Source organism: Chlamydotis macqueenii, chromosome 1 (genome assembly GCF_036417535.1).
Source record: "Chlamydotis macqueenii isolate bChlMac1 chromosome 1, bChlMac1.mat, whole genome shotgun sequence".
Classification (NCBI taxonomy): Eukaryota; Metazoa; Chordata; class Aves; order Otidiformes; family Otididae; genus Chlamydotis; species Chlamydotis macqueenii.
The window spans coordinates 6,900,698-6,916,401 of record NC_141556.1 but is presented as its reverse complement, the minus strand read 5'-3'; the positions used below and the strand labels follow the sequence as shown (position 1 = coordinate 6,916,401).

At 39.3% G+C, this 15,704-nt stretch overlaps 1 protein-coding gene across 4 annotated transcripts in view; it reads left to right on the top strand.

Annotated features, from left to right (window-relative positions):
* The first annotated feature begins 3,255 nt into the window (after positions 1–3,255).
* Positions 3,256–15,704, top strand: part of USP6NL (USP6 N-terminal like) — a 124,993-nt gene continuing 112,544 nt past the window's right edge. The window contains exons 1-2 of one of the 4 annotated variants that reach the window (XM_086744823.1): positions 3,256–3,369; positions 8,434–8,523. In XM_086744823.1, coding sequence (XP_086600949.1) covers positions 8,520–8,523 — 4 coding nt within the window. In that variant the 5' untranslated portion in view covers positions 3,256–3,369; positions 8,434–8,519. Of the gene's footprint in view, positions 3,370–3,478; positions 3,500–3,705; positions 3,743–4,156; positions 4,267–8,433; positions 8,524–15,704 lie in introns of those variants that run through there. The other 3 variants (XM_086744846.1, XM_086744828.1, XM_086744837.1) reach the window with 3 other exon arrangements.

Genomic DNA, 15,704 nt, shown 5'->3' with positions numbered 1-15,704 from the left:
CCCTGCAGAGCTGAGCGTACTCCGAAGGCTTGGGAACTCCTTTGCTCAAGAAGGAATCCTGAGGGGGCATCAAATTGTCCCATTGCAAGACTCAAATCTCTCAAGGCTGATTCAGCGAGGAAGCCCTTCGATGGCGTAAGGGCAGACTGTAAACAGGAGTTGAAGACAAACAAATTTCCAAGAGATGCTGCAGTTAGCTCTTATAATTCTGCACATACGCTTTGTGTTCTGCTTAATTTTTTAAAATGCTGTTTTATTGAAGCAAATGGGTTTCATAAGCTTCGTAGCTAAAAGAAACAAAGGGCAAAGCACATTGCGAAATAATTGCTGATGAAAATCTCATAATTTTTGCAATATGAATTCTTGTATTCCTTTGAAGTCCAGTAGAAAGGATTACAGTGACACAGGGAATAGTATAATTTAAAAGGGAGTGTTAATACTCTGTTCTTTTGACTTTGGCTTTGTAATATTGCTGCCAAATAATGTCAGTGGCCATGCTGAGCGCTCAGCATCTTGATGCGGTACATCCTCAATGCAGTCTTGATGAGATGAAGTGTTAGTTTGCAAGGTGTTCACTTCTGTATCTCCAGTCACAACTGTAGGTGGCTACTACAACATCTGCACTAAACACAGACCAGGTCACCTTTTGATGTAAATCACTGAACGTTCCCTAACATCACAGATATGACCAGCTCAGAATGTAATTCAATTGAAAGGTCTCGACTGTATCACAAATGTAAGTCCAAGCCCAACAGAAATCCCAGTGTGCCTTACATAGCTCCAGACCGAGTTCACACTTCGCGAGCAAACTGCAGCTTTCCCGATTAGAAAGCAGACGGACTCGACACAGGCAATTTTCTACCGTGTAACCCACACTGCTCATCCTGCCTACATGACATGGAAGAGAAATCAGCATGTTGGGAATCGCATGAAGCCAAGCAGTATGGGGTCGGTTGGCAGGTGACATAAAGGACCAGTTTTGAGGGCACTGCAGATGAAACTGTGGTCAAAGATCAGCGACAACCATGCTCAGATGTGCCAGCTTCCCAGGGCACGCTCCTGCACAGACAGCAGAGACACAGGCAATGTCTGTTCTGTGTTCTTGTGATGCCACATAGATCTTTAAGCATTAGAAATAACACTGATTGCATATACTTTCTCAGAATAAGAGCTGTAATAAAAAAAGAAGTGTTGGTAGAAATGATATTGCGGGATTCGTACGTGGGAGTAGTGATAAAACAAGTACGATACCACTGTCAGCCACTTGGAAAGCTGTGATTTTAGAACTGTTCCACATCCTAGTGCCAGTAGTGTAACAGGAAACAATGAGCATATGGGGAAACAAAAATGATGATATATAGTTTGAGAATGTATGAAATAGATACAAGATGGTTCACACGAAGTAGGAGCTCTCTATGGAGGACATTTATCTTAACTAATTGGCCATTTTGGGAGGAAACAAATCCCTAGCTGGAAGAAAAAAAGCTAAGTATGTTTTTATATTCCAACACATCAAAAAATTTTTAAAAGAACAATTAAGACTTGAAATTGGAAGGAATCACATCCAACCACAGTATCCCTCTTGGGATTTATGGGATACTGGCAGGCTAATTAATCACAATTACTTTCTGAAATGTATTGGAAAGCAATAAATAATTTCTGTTTTCTGTTGCACTTCTTCTGCACAAGGAGAGGAAACATTTAGACAAAAGAGATCCAAGCTGGATATAAAAAGAATGTCATATGCAACCATATTCATACATGGCTATGTAGATTTTCTAGATTCCCAGAGGCTGAGATGTGCTGGCATGGGTATTTGCCACATCAGCGATGATACTTCCAGTTTTTCCAGAAGTAACCCTATTGATGGGGTTTTTTTAGTCTAAAATGAGAGAGAACTCTGAGGACAGAAAGCCTATTAAAAAAAAAATGGTAATATCTGTGGAGAAGATTTACTGAACTTCGGCTAACCAGTCAATAATTATTCAGCTCATCTAATGTACCCTGGAATAATGGAGCACTACTTTCTCCAAATTGTCACAAAATGTCCTCATATTACAAAAGGTAGTAAAAATTAGTATCGGAAGTCGAGAGCCTCGCAGCTCATAGTGCAAGTTGTTTGGAACTTCTTATTTTAAAGAGTTTATCTTCAGCAGATTATGCTAAATTCCTTGGTTACTATTTGAATAGGAAGTATTTAAATAGAATTATTACACAAACATAGCATTGTTTAAAACACTCAAAACATTCACTGAACATTGCTCTCTTTTTGTATCATTACTGGATGCCTTTTAGTAGGACATTTTAACTACTGTTTATTTTAATCTTGCTTCTAATGTAACATCATATTTTATTGCTACTCCAAATTCCTTCCTAACCGCAATGGTTTTCTTTTTAAACCAAACTTGCCCCTTCTGGTCATGACACTGCTGTGGCATTGGAGATGTCTAATAGTCTCAAACAGCTGTTGTCGCGTTTCTATGCATCTTCCCTTCCAGTTTTGTCTGTGACTTGGTTTACTGCCCCATGCAAAGCTCAGGGATGTATATGCATAAGAAAGGGAGTGGGAGCACTGTGCTTAAGGAAGAGGTAGGGCTGGAATCAAAGTCATCCCTCTTGTGATGTGTGCACCATGCCAGGAGAGCTGGAATGCGCAATCTGGTCTACCCCATCATATACATCTTCACACACAAGCCTGGGAAGTTCACCCATACAGCAGTACTTAAACCCTCCAGTATCCAATGCTGGCGGCTCGCCAAAGGAAACCAAAAAAGCAGAATGCTGGGGTTTTCAAAATGAAGGCCTTGGTACTTCACACACCACAGTCCAGTAGCTAAGATAAATCTGAGGGAAACAAGTCCTGTTTTGTGTTCCCCCCCCCCCGCTTTTTTTTTCCACAAGATACCTGCTCCTGCCAGGTGCCTCAGCACTAATCTGTGGGCTGAGCCTGCAGCTCCTAGGCGACAGGCTGGGCAGGCGCCTGACCTGGGTGTTGGTGGGTGCAGTGTTTGGCCCTGGGGCCAAACGCCTCAGTCTCGCCGGGCGCCCATTCCTACGGCAGCCACAGCAGCTGCCGCCCGCCAAGGCCTCGTTAGGAGCCCAAGATGGCGGCGGCGGGAACAGAGAGGGCGGCGGGGTCGGACACCTCTGCGCCTCGTTGTGAGTCCAAGATGGCGGCGGCGGTAGGTCAGCCCTGTGGGACGGCACCGGCGAAGGAGGGGCGGGGAGAGTTTCCATAGCGGCGGCCGCCGGTGTCACACCGGGGCACTTCCTGGTTGGAAGTCGCCGATCCCGGGGCAGCAAGCAGGGAAGCGCCGCTGGGGTAGGAGGCGGACGGAGGCCCCGGAAGGAGGAGGAAGCCGAGCAAAGGTAGGGGCGAGCCGGGACGTCCGGCCATTGTGCGGCCTACCCGCCCCCCCCCCCCCGCGCCCCCGGGGTGGTGGAGCGCCACGAGCGTGGCGGGGTGGCCGGCTGGACGCTTCCATTCCCGGAGCGCGAGGTGGGGTGGGGAGGGGAAGATGCCGCGACGGACCTCTCCATTGAAGCAGGCGGGGTGGGACCCAGTTCCTAGAGAGCTGAGGGGAGGCGGGCAATACCATCGTCCCCTGAGGGGGAGCCCGGGCTGCGCGCCACTTCCCTCCCCCCGGCACCCCCCCCCGCGAGGTTCGCGAAGTGGAAGAGGCGGGAGCCGGCTCCCGGAGGGTACTGGGGTACTTCAGACTATTCCATTCCCAGCGGAGGGGTGTGTGTATTTGGAGGGTCCCTACTATTTCTTCTTTGGGGGGGTGGGCAGCGTGTGCGGAGCTCGGGGTCGGTGCGGGAGGCAGCGGAGCGGGGTGTGCTGGGGAGGGCAGGGGGAAGCCCTCTTGGAGATGCCCCTGGGCCCCATTGTAAGGCTTGAGTGAGGTGTGGCGGCGGCGGTGTGGGGGGCCGCCCCGGGGGAAGGCAGCACCAAACGGGGGGGGTGAGGGCTGTGCTCCCCTCAGGGGAGTGGGAGGCTATGGGGGCAGGGGCCTCTGCAGCCAGAGTGAGGGGGGAGGACGAGGCAAGGGAGTCTGTGGAGGGGATGTATGTTTGGGGGGTCACGGCTGTAGGTCCGACACCCCTTGGGGCCGCCCTGAGGGCCTCCCTTTTCTGGGAGGCGGCAGTATCGACCCCTGTGGGGAGCAGGGAGGTTTGGGATGGCTGAGCCCTTGTTTGAACGTGACTTTCTGGCGCTACTGCTTTCTGTACCTGCTCCCTCCTCTGCTTTTTGTAATACTTCAGGTATGTGGTGAGAAGTGCCGGGCTGAGCGTCGTGGTCTGGTACGGAAGGGTCCGCAGCCCCGCCTGCTTCCCACAAGCTGTGCTGCCAGCAGACTTCAGTCTCCAAAACCCTCTCTTAGTCCTCGGTCCCTGCTGGGACTATCAGGAAAAGAGCCGATTTTCAGATGTTTCGGGCTCTTTCTGTGGCGTGGATGGTTGCCTGTAGGAAACCACCGAAGCCATTGAACTGCCAGCTGAATGAGAGTCAAGTGGTGACTTAAAACACTGTCGCCAAACTGCTGTACCAGTCGTTTGCCCGCATACACTTGAGAATAACTTTCTTTGTGCCATTTTCTGTTTGGAGCCGGCAGCTGCACAGAAAGCTGGCTATGAGCATGGCTAGTTTTTAGCTTTCACTGAATTATAGTGGAATGAAAGCGGGCGTGCATGTGCCTTTTTCACAACAGATATATTTTGTGGAGTATCAGTTCAATTAGAATACTTTTATTAAATAATTGCGGTTATTTAGCTTGATGTGTGCCCTGCAATCTAGAGCTGCTGTGTGACAGTCGAAACTCAAACTTTGCTCGCTGTGTGTATATTACATACGGCGGCCAATCAGCAGTGCCTGAAACTAAAAGCAATTTGCTCCAACGCTTTGTAGTGTAAATATTCCTGCTATGAACAAAGAGGAGGGTGTGTCATTGGGCTTTTTTCATTTGTACTTCCATGTGCTTCCTCGTTTGCGGCCACTCAATGATTTTGTGTAGGTTCTTAAACAGTAGTTGCCTTATTTTTGTTGTGAGTTTTACGTTTGCGCTGTCTTGGGCGTTTTACTGAGCTGGGACGCTCTGAAGCTTGGCGCTATATTAGGAATTTTTATTGTGTTCTTTTTAATAGCCATGCTGTTAAGTGAGTTAGTTTTGCTGCTTTTTAACTTATGTTGTTACTAATTATAACTTTGAAGTTAATTCAACTTGGATGCAGCGTAAAATAAGTATTTAGTAGAACTGCCTTTTAACCAGCTGTTCTTTTGCCCTCTGATTATACAGCATGGAAACCAATAATTTCAGATTTAATGTTTTGCCATACAGCTATCTATAAAACTTTAAAATATGTGCTTCTGAGATGTCTGTATATGTCTTCTTTGAGAAGCTGTAACATTTTGGTGTAAAGGAGCAAGTAAGTGACAGTAAAACAGTACTTTGTGCCAGACAGGCTCTCTTTAGGCTATTTTGTCTTCGTGTGTTTGTGTTTAAACAGTGCAGTTGCATGCTGTTTCTGTGATGTCGGGTTCTTGGGAACTGGGGGTATAAATTCTTAACGTTAACTCCTTAGCATCTACATCAAATAGGTACTACAATAACATACACACAGACTAGACCTGAATCTTTAATTGTCAACTTAAAGGGAAATCTTTTATCTGGATAGAGTTATAGTGCATAGAATTATAATACGCTGTAATTTACTTGCAATCTGGCTCATGTTGATTATCCTCAAACAGAGTATGGGGTAAAAGAGAGACCTGGCACTAGCTGTGGAAACAGATAATTGAATGTATTATTAGTGTGCTTGAACTTGAAATAGTAAACAGCTTCTCTCACTTGAAGTATTTCTTTCAAATTGAAGTTAATAAGGTGAGTGCCACCAGTGACTAGTCGATGTGTGTTAGAGTTAAAACTGGATGGAATACAAGGGTTAGCTCTTCAGGAAAAGAGAAGGATCAAAGGTGTGTCTGCGGGTTTTTTTTATAGCCTTGTTAATTGCAAGGGGAAGCATAAAGGAGGTCAGGTACTATTTTGAATAAAAAGGCAGTTTTTCCAAGATGGTATCTTTCAGCAAGACACTCAACAAGTAATAGTTGTTCTTTCCTGTGTTGTGTAATAGTTGGTAGTGTTTCTGAGCAGGAGAGAACCCTTCAAGTGCTGGAAGTAAATCAGGTTGTTGGCAATGTTGACTTTTCCTGACTTTCCCGTACTGCTTGCTATTGCTATACTCAAAATTACAGGAAAAAAAGAGGAAACTTTTCTGTTTTAGAGACTTTAAGCACTTTCAAATAGTCCAAGTAAGTGGCCTCTAGCAAAATGATAAAGTTGTGAAGATGGGAAGTTTTCTAAAGCACCTATGCAACATATTTTCAAAGTACTAGTATCAAAGCAAAATGTCTGGACAGAGAAGGCAAGATAGGAGTAACATTTTATAACTGGAAGTTGGAGTTCAAGTTACTGTGTTGTACCAAAACATTAACTTTTCATGTCTTTAGGTAGTATATAGCTGCTATACTCTCCCCTACTCATTTCCTTAGTGTTACATGACTAGGTTTTTATAAACGATACGGTGCATAATTACGCTATCATTAGCCTTAAGTGGTTTTCAGAACTGATGTCTTGGTTTTTTTCCTAATGAGTGGCCTTTTCCTGTGCATACACACAATAAAATGTCATGTAACACCATATTTCTGAAGCAGAGTATTGTTAGTTCATAGTTTAAAAGCTGAGGTGAGACTGTATCTTTGGAAAATCAAATTGGAGACTCCAGTCTTTCAGTTGACACTGTGTAAGACTGAAGAACAATTTGGGCCCAAAGGTAGTACGAGCCTCTGGTCAAAAGTGCTTTGGACCTGGGTTGAGTGCCATCGCTATGACTCATTTGGTGTTACTCACATAATAAGCTGTAATTAGTCCAGTAAATGATTAAATGTCATGGAAGTTGTATTTGCTAATTTTGACATCAGTAATCAGAAAGAAGCTGACAAGGCTGTGGTTTTAACCAGACACTTTATTTGTGAGTAGGCCGTGTGTGCTTCAATGTTTAATTTAGCAGCCATTCACAGAATTTTGGCGGGACCTGCAGTTCAAACTGTTCTTCAGTGATTGCACTATCTAATGGCTTGGTGTTGAACTGTTTTTAATAACGTTTGCATACCTATTTCTTCAGCGTTTTTGTCCCCTGTTAAGCCTCTTCCCTGTGTTAAGTCTTTCAGTGCAAAAAAAGTTGGTTGTAATTTTCAGTCTGCAGCATTACTGAAGGCTTCCTTTTAAATTTTCTTTTACAAAACTGGATTTAGCAATTAATATAGGAGCCTTCCTGTGTTATGAATCCAGTCCTGTGGTAGTTCCTCTACTTCTTTGGCATGTGCTGTAAATCTGTAAATGTTATGTGAACACCTATTTTAGAAAAAGTTAATCTCTTCTTTTGTCTTGTCTTTTTTTTTTTTTTTGACATTTAGAGATCAGGAGAGTTGAGACTTGAAATCTGAGTCAGCACAAGATATTATCTGTCTGGATTAGCGCAGGTGGTCAGGTTCAACAAGTTCTAATGGGCTCTGTAAAGAGGAAATAAGTCACATAATCCTTAATTTACAGAAACTGTGCAGATATTAGAGGAGAACTCTTTATAGCTTAATAGATATGTTTGGTGGTTTTTTTTTCTTTTAATCTCAGCTGTAAGGTGAAGTTGCTTTCATTTAACTGTTCTATCAGATTTGTATAAACTTGCTTTTAGCAGCAGGATGGAGATTATGTAATAAATTTTCAAAAATGTACTTGCTGTGCTGTCATAGTTGGAGATTGTCCTCTATATTTCGCTTCAGGCAGAGCCAGGCATATTGTTAGTGAATCCATATCTGTCCTACTTGCATATCTTTTTTTCATTTTGATTATGAATTGACTGATCTGGTGGTTTACAGTTGCTAGAAACGGTAACTTTTTCAGGTTTTGTTTCTGAGCAGGAAGTGTGGGATGCTAGTGTCAATGCATGCTTATTTAGTAAACTTATTTGTAGTTCTTATTTAAAAGAGTTTCTTTGTATTCCATGTTCTTGCTAGCTGAAGTTGCTGAAGGAAAATACTATTTTGATGGTATTTTCAGTTACTATATCCATAGTCTTGTTCTCTTAACTTCTTAGGAAGGTTTGTTATATTTTGGGAGAAGTTATATTTTATGAACTAGTACAAGCACACAAGTTTATAATACGACTGTTAGAAGAAAGTATGGTTTTGAGTTTATAAACTTCAAAATATATCCATAAGCAGCAAAGTTCCTCAGTCATAACAAATACATCTTTATGTTCATTTTTTTAAACAAGGAGATGAAAACATAGTAGGAAAGACAGTTTATATAAAAACATTTATCTAATTATTTGAAGCTGAAAAAATGATTTGTCTCTTTATTTTCCTACTGTCATCAGGACATGTATACCTCTGAGAAACCTTCTCCAACAAGATACCTTGCTTCAAGACCTAACTTGGATTATATGCAAAGAAGTTTCCAGTCATGAGTGAGTAGATTTCTTTACTTAAGAAAAAATAAACCCTTAGTTTGCAATTTGCAAGAAATATAGTTCTGTAGTGGGTTTTGGAAAGTAGTGCTTCCTCAAAAATGTTTATACTGAGTTTTGTCTCTTCAGTCCTTTAAAAATAACCACATAAAGCTAGCTTTGGCAGATACTGTTCTTAACCTGCAAATTTTTGATCAATATATGCTCTGTAAGACTTCTGTGTTGGTGGTCTGGTATCATTTTCAGGAAGGTGAGTTCTGTAACAAGCTCATGTTTGTTTTTTCAGTATAAATAAAATGTGTAACTGAGGGGAAAATGTCTTGGCTTTGATAGGAACTCCAAAATATGTGACTGTCTGGTAAATTAAAATAGCTGGTAAAAATCCAACATAGAATGAATGGACTTCATTTTATGGGAAAAAAGAAACATATTACTCAAATTCCAGTGTAGAGGTCTGATCCCAAAGGAATTTTGGCATGAATTGGAAAGATCTCAGCCACAGAAAACTGTGACTTAAGGTCTGTTTTCGTGAAAAAACAGATGAATGTTTTGTTTTAGACTGTATCTGATGGGTAAGATAAACCAGTTCACTAGGAAGAGATAGAGTATTTAAAGATCTTTCGTAAGTTTTGTGGATGTGGGACTTAATATGATTCTTGGCAACAGTATTACCAAACTTTGTATCATGTAGAAATAAGGACATAACTTCATATGCACAGGAACTGTATTTATAGTGTAGCTTAGTTTCAACACAACTGTACTGAATCTGTTGAAAAACGAGCATCTAGTTCATAGGATAATTATATCCTATGTTAGTGAAATAAGACCATTTGATTTTCTGGGAGGAAGTCAGTAGAGAAAATTGTTGGTTAAATTCCTTGTCAAACTAAATGAAAAATGACTATTCTTGACATTTGGAAGAAAAAAATAACGATGAAGGAAATGCTTGCTAAATGCAGCAAAGGAAAAACTGCGCAATAAAAAAGACTGAAAGAATTGCTGAACTCTAGGATTCTTGCTTAGGGTAGATAGAACCATTTTAGTATTTATATATTATATAGAAATAAATCTGTGTTCTCTTTCATATTGCTGCCCACATTTGTTTACTTTCTGGCATTTAAAGTACTTGCTGTATTGCTTAGATGACAAGTTTACAGGCAGTTATTCAAGTGCCTGAATATCCTGATTTGTCAAATGCTGCTATATTAATCTTCATTTGTTTTATAGAGCATCTCATGTGCTGTCATTGCCTAATGTATAGTCTTAACCATAACAAATACCTGTAAGTCTTTTAACCTTTTGAATCATAGTTGCTGTGTTAAGTGTGACTCACCAAGGTGCTGCTACGGTGATGTTGGTTTGAGCGAAACAAATACTGTCATGACTTGAGCAAAACACCGTTGGTTTTGGTGAGGTTTTGACATGATTCCGGACTGGAGAATTTAGCTTTATATTAGCGAGGATGAAGACCCTTAATCAAATGAAAGATAACACTTTGGCAGTACTTTTTGTGGTGGTTAATAAGAATGTTTTTCAAAATACAGTCTCTCCTTTGCAGGATGCCACATGTTTGTGGTAGATGAGATGCTTAAGTCCATGCTAAGTGATGGGCTTCAAGGGCACAACAGAAAATGCTGCTTTTCTTTTTTTTTTTGAAAATATGGTTTGTAGAAGATTAGATGCTTGTGTTCAGCTGGTGTTGGATTTCTTAGTTTATTGTTTGCTTTAGAGAGACTTGAACTGTAAGCATGGTCTATGTAGTTTTAGGCTCCTCTCTACAAAATAACCTCAGTCTGTAAGGTATTTATCCTCTTAGGAAGATGCATTTCTTTGCATACTTCTGTACATGTAAGCTTATTCACAAAATCTGTGGGCACCTAGAATAGCTAGATGCACTAAGTGGTGGGAGTGTCTAGTGTTCCGAACTTGTGCATCCCTAGTATAATTCCAACCAGAAACTGATTTAAAATGATAATCTAAAATGTGGGAACATCAAACTTAAGAAGGCAAAAAACTTCTTTCTTGGTTAAATAGTTCAGAATGCGGTTATGTGCAGACTACATCATGAATCTTGCTTGTTACTTTCTTGTGATACACTCAGTGCAACATGTATTTTCATTGCTGTTTGTGAAGGGCTGTTCTAAAATTGCAGTCCTAAAATGATGAAATCCTTTTTGTAGTAGCTAGCCTAAATTTATTCACAGGCAGTTCATACCTATTTGTCTGTTTTATTTTTATCTATTTTGCCAACCTTATTCATTAGCCTAAGAAGTCATTTTTACCTTACAGCATATTTTTTATTTTAGTAGTTTATTACATAGAACAGACTATTTTATTGAAAAAGCTTCTAGAAGTAAATCTGTAATATCTTGGTACTTAAGAAGGACACACAAGCTTATTTGTAAGCAAATAATCAGTTAAATTTTTTTTTGGTAAGTGAATAAGGGAGCTACTGCTGCTGTATAACTTTTAATAGTTCTGAGGTGGGTAGGTGAGTGCTTTGGATCCTGTTGGACTGGATCTTCTCCAGTACTGGGGAAGAGTATTGACAGAATTGCAATGTCCACCATTCGTGGTAGTTGTTCTTAGTTGTCAGGCAATACAGAGAATCTGAAAATGTGTTAAAGCTGAGGCAGTGTTTAGTAAGCCTTTTTGCTTTTTATTTTTTTATTTTTTTATTTTTTTCCCCCCTGTGGAATGCCTTTTTAAATGTCAGTTTGCATAAATAAGGGTAAGACAAACCCATATTTCAAATTATACTTTAACATTGTGTGCCCCATAGGACAGTGGGGTCACATGCTTAATGGGTGGATAAGAGTACACAGTGTAGCTAAGTTAAATTGATTTTGATTTATTTTATATATAAAGGTAACTTGTCAGAGAAACCCTGGCTGTATGTAACCTGCCTAGAATGTCACACTACAGAAACAGTTGCTTTAATCTTCTAAGTTTTCTCCAGTTGTTGACAGTTAGCTGCCAGAAAATGTGTAGTGTCATGATAAATTCTTACGATTATAAACTGTGTGTTTTATGTTTGGGAGTTTTCCTTTGCGTTCTCCTTTGAAGAAAGGTCAGTGCAATGAACTCAGCTTGGAAATAATTAGACTAAATGTTAGTGTATACTATTGCAACAGGCTGCTGACTTCATTTTTTTTTTTTTTCCCCTTAAATGTATAGGATGCATGTCAAATTTTTTTTATTACTCTGCTGCCATAATAAATTGTATAGAATAATTCTTCCCTGGCTTTGTCTTTCTACTTTTAGCTTTGTTTCTTACACCTTAAAAACTTAACACTGCATCCGGTTGGGAAGTTAACCTGCTATTCTTCATGCTTCAGTATTTCCCTTCAGGTTTACTTCATGACTGACTGAGGGTGGGAGTGCTTTTTGGGTGTTTGGAGAGATGCTATGCAATATAATCATATATTTTGAAATTGGTCAGTGTGGCCTGGTAATGAGGTGGGAAACTTTTGCTTCACCAGTTCAAATCAAGACCACAATGATGTGATTAAAGGCTGCTTCTGTTTGATGGTTGGTTATTTCTCTTGACCTCTCATTACAGCTGGCTTTCTAGTTTGTGTTCACAGAGGAACCTTATGTTTTAGAATTGAAAAAAAAAAATAAATTCTTCCTTTCTTTTTGAGTTCCTTTAGTTTTGGCTATCAGTTTCTGTGTTCATGAGCAATAAACTTGGGAATTAAAACAAATGTTAAGGTCAGCCTTGATAGATAAAGATATAATGCGTTAGCAATGATAAGTTATTATTCCTGTGCTTGCAACTGAGAATAGTGTGTTCTGGGCTTTCATAAAGCTTCCTATGCTAAGAAAAGTCTTTGGTTAAGCCTGGCTCAATTTTCCCCCTTCGCCTCCGATCTCCCTTTGTTGTAGGGTAGAATGAATTTGTAGTGAACTGAGGACCAAGTCAAACTGTTCATAAAATAAATACTGGAAAATGGGCAGGTTTTTTTTTGTGGTTTACACAAAGTGTAAGATGGCTGTGCATTTTTTGTATTTTGAGGTAAAGTGAAGCAAATAATTATAAAGCTGATTTGTGTAGTTAAGAGGCTTTTCTTCACCAGTTCTTTTCGGTGAGCTGAGATTGGAAGAAAGGAAAGACTAAGTTCTGATTCATACATAAAACTCCATACTGAGAAAGGAAAGCTTGGAAGTAAGCTAAAATATCCTTATAATGAAGTATAATAATGAGTAGCTAACGAATGTTGGCTTATTATGTTACATGCTAAGTTTTTGTTTTATTTTTGAACCATGAACCCTGAAAACCTATTAATAAAATAAAAGTTGAATATACAGTATGTGAAGTATTTTCTTTAACAATTGTTCTTCTGATTTTACAGCACAATTATCTTTTAATATAAATTTAATTTAGAAATATTGTGACTTGAGAAATATAGAAGAAGCTATCGTCTCCTAGATAATATTTACAGAAATTTGAAGTAGTAATTCTTTATGAAAAATGGAAGATCTGGATGATAAGAATTGTAGGATATAGGAGATAAAGAGCCATAATGCAGATTTGAAAAAGATTAGTTTGAAGACTTGGGATATGTTTAAAATATTTTAAGAGTTGAATTGCAGGGGGGTATATTATCATTTAACTATCTGAAAAAGAATTTAATCCACAAGATGCTTAGAATAATAAGCTACTGTATATTCACAACCCCGTAAAAATTGCTTCATTGATGACATTAGTATTTATCTTATTTTTGCTCAATTTTTTATTGAAACTGTCAGGGGAACTTACCGCTATACATAACTGTAGTGACACATGAGCGCTTGGATCGGAAGTAGTATGGTATAGTAACTTTTTTTTTTGGTAGCAGGAGGAAGCATAAAAAGTACTTGTATACAAAGTTGTTTGGCTCCTGAAGCAGTGGCCAGGAGAAGCGCTTACTGTTCTTGATCTTTCTTCACTGTTACTCTTCTGTGTTGCCTTAAATTTTCAGTTTTCTTGAGATTCTGCTGGTTAATGCTCTGTCAGCTGGCTGTCCCCTCACTATAGTGCAGTGCATACTCGAGGGAGGCTCTCAGCAAGTGTGCTGGAAGTCGTTTTCTGACTTAAAATGCAGATTCAGAGGTCAGTTAATGAGTTACAGAAACTTGTATAGACTTGCAGAAAAGCTTTGAATTAAGTTGAGTTTCCTTAGAAGGATCTGGCCTATAGGAGCCAAGGCTGAGAGTCTTTAAAATTTCATGACCCACTTAAACTGTTGCCCTTGCCAATAGAGGGGGTGGTGTTCTTTCCCTCCCTGAATTCCTCCATTCTTCCTTCTTGCTGCATGAATGGCTGTACTACTGTAACGCAGGCAGGGAAGCAGAGGGGTGAGAATAAACGGTTTGGTGGGTGAGCCCGTCCTTTCCAGTGGTAACGCTTTTTTCCCTTCCTTGAAGTGTGTATGGAGCTCTAGTTTAAGTTATTGAGGAATGTTGTAGTTCTAGGCTTCCTGTATACTAAGTGAGGAGAGGCATCTCCAGAGGGCTAATCAGATCTTAGATGACCCACTTCATTTCTCACCAGTGCTGTAATTAACCACTCCTCTAAATACAGAGGGTGCCTTAGTTGCAGTAAAGTATGAACCCAGATACTTTACGTGCACAGAACTAATGTATCACATTGAGGAAGTGTGGACGTGTTAGAAAATTACTTGAATATTCACATTTTATGATGTTGAATTTCTTCTTGTTTATTCAATTGATATAATAATACACCTTCTCACACCTGGTGACTTTTGATTTTTGCTGATAGTACAGCTGTTTAAATATATCAGAACACAAATGAAAGATTTCTTTGAAATTTGTCTGTATAGACAAACCAGCTTTTTAGATGTTTTTTCATAATCCTTCCTTTATTTTTGATCACTTTGGGATATTTAGAACCAGTAAGTTGTGTCTTTCCTTGCATTTAGACTTTATTTTTAGCTTGAAGAGGAAGACAAACATTTTTGTTTTGTTCTGTCACTTTTTTAACTGAACAAAGTAAGTCTTCAATCTCCATAGACTGAAGTGAAGTTGCTTTCTTTTCTTAAGCTTTGCAGGAGGTTACTACTACCAAAAATGTATTTATCCTGTTCAGAAGTTGTGCTTCCAGGTGGTACATTCAAGTTCACTTGTTTTGCTTTCTATAAGGCTTTGTCAACAAACAGATATTGTGTAGTATTTACTGTTTCATTTAAATTAGTTAATAATGTATAGTAAAGCTAATTTTTTACAAAGCCCTTTGCATGTGTTTCAAATACATTTATTTAACATTTTAAAAAAGTTATTATATGTTTGGTTTTTTTTTTTTTTTTTTTTTTTTTTTTTCCATAAAGGGAACTTCAAAGCTGTGTTCTTTCGGTTGGGCTTTGTCCCTGTGGGTTTAAATCGATGGTCAGATTGATGGGGCTTCTCTAAATAAGTGAGTGCAACATGACAACTAGGTTTAAACCAATGTAATTTCTATTTGTAAACCAAGATGTTGGCACTGGCAGTAAGCTATTGTTAGTTTTGAACTGACAGGAGAATTGTGGCAGGAAAATTACCATCATAAATGTTATTGCAGGACCAGTTTTTTTGTATATGCACTTACTGTTCTCTGATTATGTGCTTTTTGGATGCTTGCACTTTACATTTTTTCTGTCACATTTTCAGTGAAAATTAAGGTTGGATTGTTTGCTTTATGACATTAACTCTGTGCGTATGTCCAACGTAGAAAAGATGATAGAAATATGTTTATAATAATATCTTATATAAATTTAAAATTTATTACATGTTACATTTGTATTATATATTTTTATATAAATATGTTCTATTAATATCATAAATTATATACTTACATAGAATATGTAACAATTCTTTATTTATATGTGTATATGTAGAAGAGAAGAGTCATTTTTCTAAATTTGTCTGCCTCTCACTGTTTTGATTGATGGCCAGTAAGGACTGCTGAATTATTATGACTAATTGCTGTACACAGAAGTACATGCCTTTGGCATGATAATATTCTCCCTTTACAGGTTTTTATTTTTTTTTTTTTTGTTTAAATCTTAGTGTTTGAGCCTATGTCTATACTCCTTTATATAGAACATTGCACAATAATGCCTTTACTGTAGGTCCTTGGTACTCCTGCAGCAGAAGGAGTAAGTAGCAAAGAACACTGTAACCTTGTTCTCTGGAGTGAGTAT